The sequence below is a fragment of the Camelina sativa genome, chromosome 15, assembly GCF_000633955.1.
Source record: "Camelina sativa cultivar DH55 chromosome 15, Cs, whole genome shotgun sequence".
NCBI classification, from domain to species: domain Eukaryota; kingdom Viridiplantae; phylum Streptophyta; class Magnoliopsida; order Brassicales; family Brassicaceae; genus Camelina; species Camelina sativa.
In genome coordinates, this window is record NC_025699.1 from 28657787 (window position 1) to 28659227 (window position 1441).

Consider the following 1441-nt stretch of genomic DNA (forward strand, 5'->3'; position numbering starts at 1 on the left):
ACTGATTTGAAATATCTGAACAGGGATCTTTCGCCAAACATCACAGCAGGTAAACACATACATCTTCAGATTAGATTTGTTTTACTGTTAAGGATAAATGAGACTGAGTGTTTGCCTTTTTTTTAGTAACTGTTGATGACGACATTTTCCGTTGGGAGGCTACTCTAATCGGACCGGTGAACACTCCTTATGAAGGGGGAGTGTTTAAACTTAGGCTTAGTTTTCCATCTGATTACCCAAGAAGTCCCCCCAAGGTATCTATTTTTGATTATACTCCTTTTTATTTTAGCAAGCATGATTATTAGGACTCCTTTTTTTGCAGCAACTCAATAGTTTTTTAAATAAAATTTCTTGATAATGTAGGTTGTTTTCATCACAAGAATAGGCTACCCAAATGTATCAGATAGGGGAGGCATTCACCTAAAAGTTTTGAGGACCGCCTGTTGGATTCCCATGCCCATTGTTAAGCTTTTCAAGGAATTAGTGGAGAAGTTGATTGAACCAAAGGTCAATGATGAGGAACAGACCATTAAATATCTTGCCAACCTCTACAAATCTGATAGGAGAAGGTTTGAAGCCATGGCTACAGAGATGACTAATCAATATGCTGGGAGAGGAAACTGAAATAGTTCATATCTATTTTTAAGAACTCTTGAATAATTTATCTTGTTTTTGTTCTTTTTAATAAAATATTTCAGTCTCTGCTCTTGTAAACTCTATTTTAAAAAATATTTTATTCAGAGTTTACTGTTTTAATATTAGAAACAACTTGTAAAGCTTTTAGAAAAGCAAATCAAATTGATATCTATCATTATAAACAATTTGTAAAACCTTTTAAAACTTTCTAAAAACCAGATATACTCTTGTAAATGAATGATATATGTAACTTGACGGCTGAGTTATAATATTTACGGGAAAACGAAAGGTCATGTGACGGCTGAGTTATAGTAAGTTATGGCTGAGGTATCACAAGAAACAATTTGAAAGTAAATGAGTGATATAAATGACTTGACGGCTGAGTTATAATATTTACGGGAAAACGAAAAGTCATGTGACGGCTAGTTATAGTGAGTTATGGATGAGTTATAGTAAATATATGGCTGAGTTAGTAAAAAAGATTGATAAAACACCACTAACAACAACATTAGTTTGCTTGGAATCCATAACCATTAACAACAACATTATGGAAACATAATCCCATCATACACTATCTCATCCTGCTATCTTAAATAGACCAAACATGATTATATAACCAAAAACTATCACAACTATCATAACCTTCATCCTTGCTTTCAATTCTGATTTTGCATCTTCAACCCTCTCAAATAGCTCCTTCCCAAGCTCCATTTGTAGTTTTTCAGTTTGAACAGAGAAAGACTCTACCTCATCCAACAGTGCCTCATCGACCCACTTGAAGACGTGTTCATCATTCATAAGCTAT

General features: G+C 33.9%; 1 protein-coding gene across 1 annotated transcript in view; it reads left to right on the plus strand.

The window, feature by feature from the left end:
- LOC104748903 (ubiquitin-conjugating enzyme E2-16 kDa-like) overlaps positions 1 to 624 on the plus strand; it is a 10838-nt gene extending 10214 nt beyond the window's left edge. Inside the window, exons 2-4 of the mRNA XM_010470482.1 lie at positions 24 to 49; positions 127 to 254; positions 364 to 624. Of these exons, the coding sequence (XP_010468784.1) occupies positions 24 to 49; positions 127 to 254; positions 364 to 624 (415 nt within the window). The remainder of the gene's footprint in view (positions 1 to 23; positions 50 to 126; positions 255 to 363) is intronic.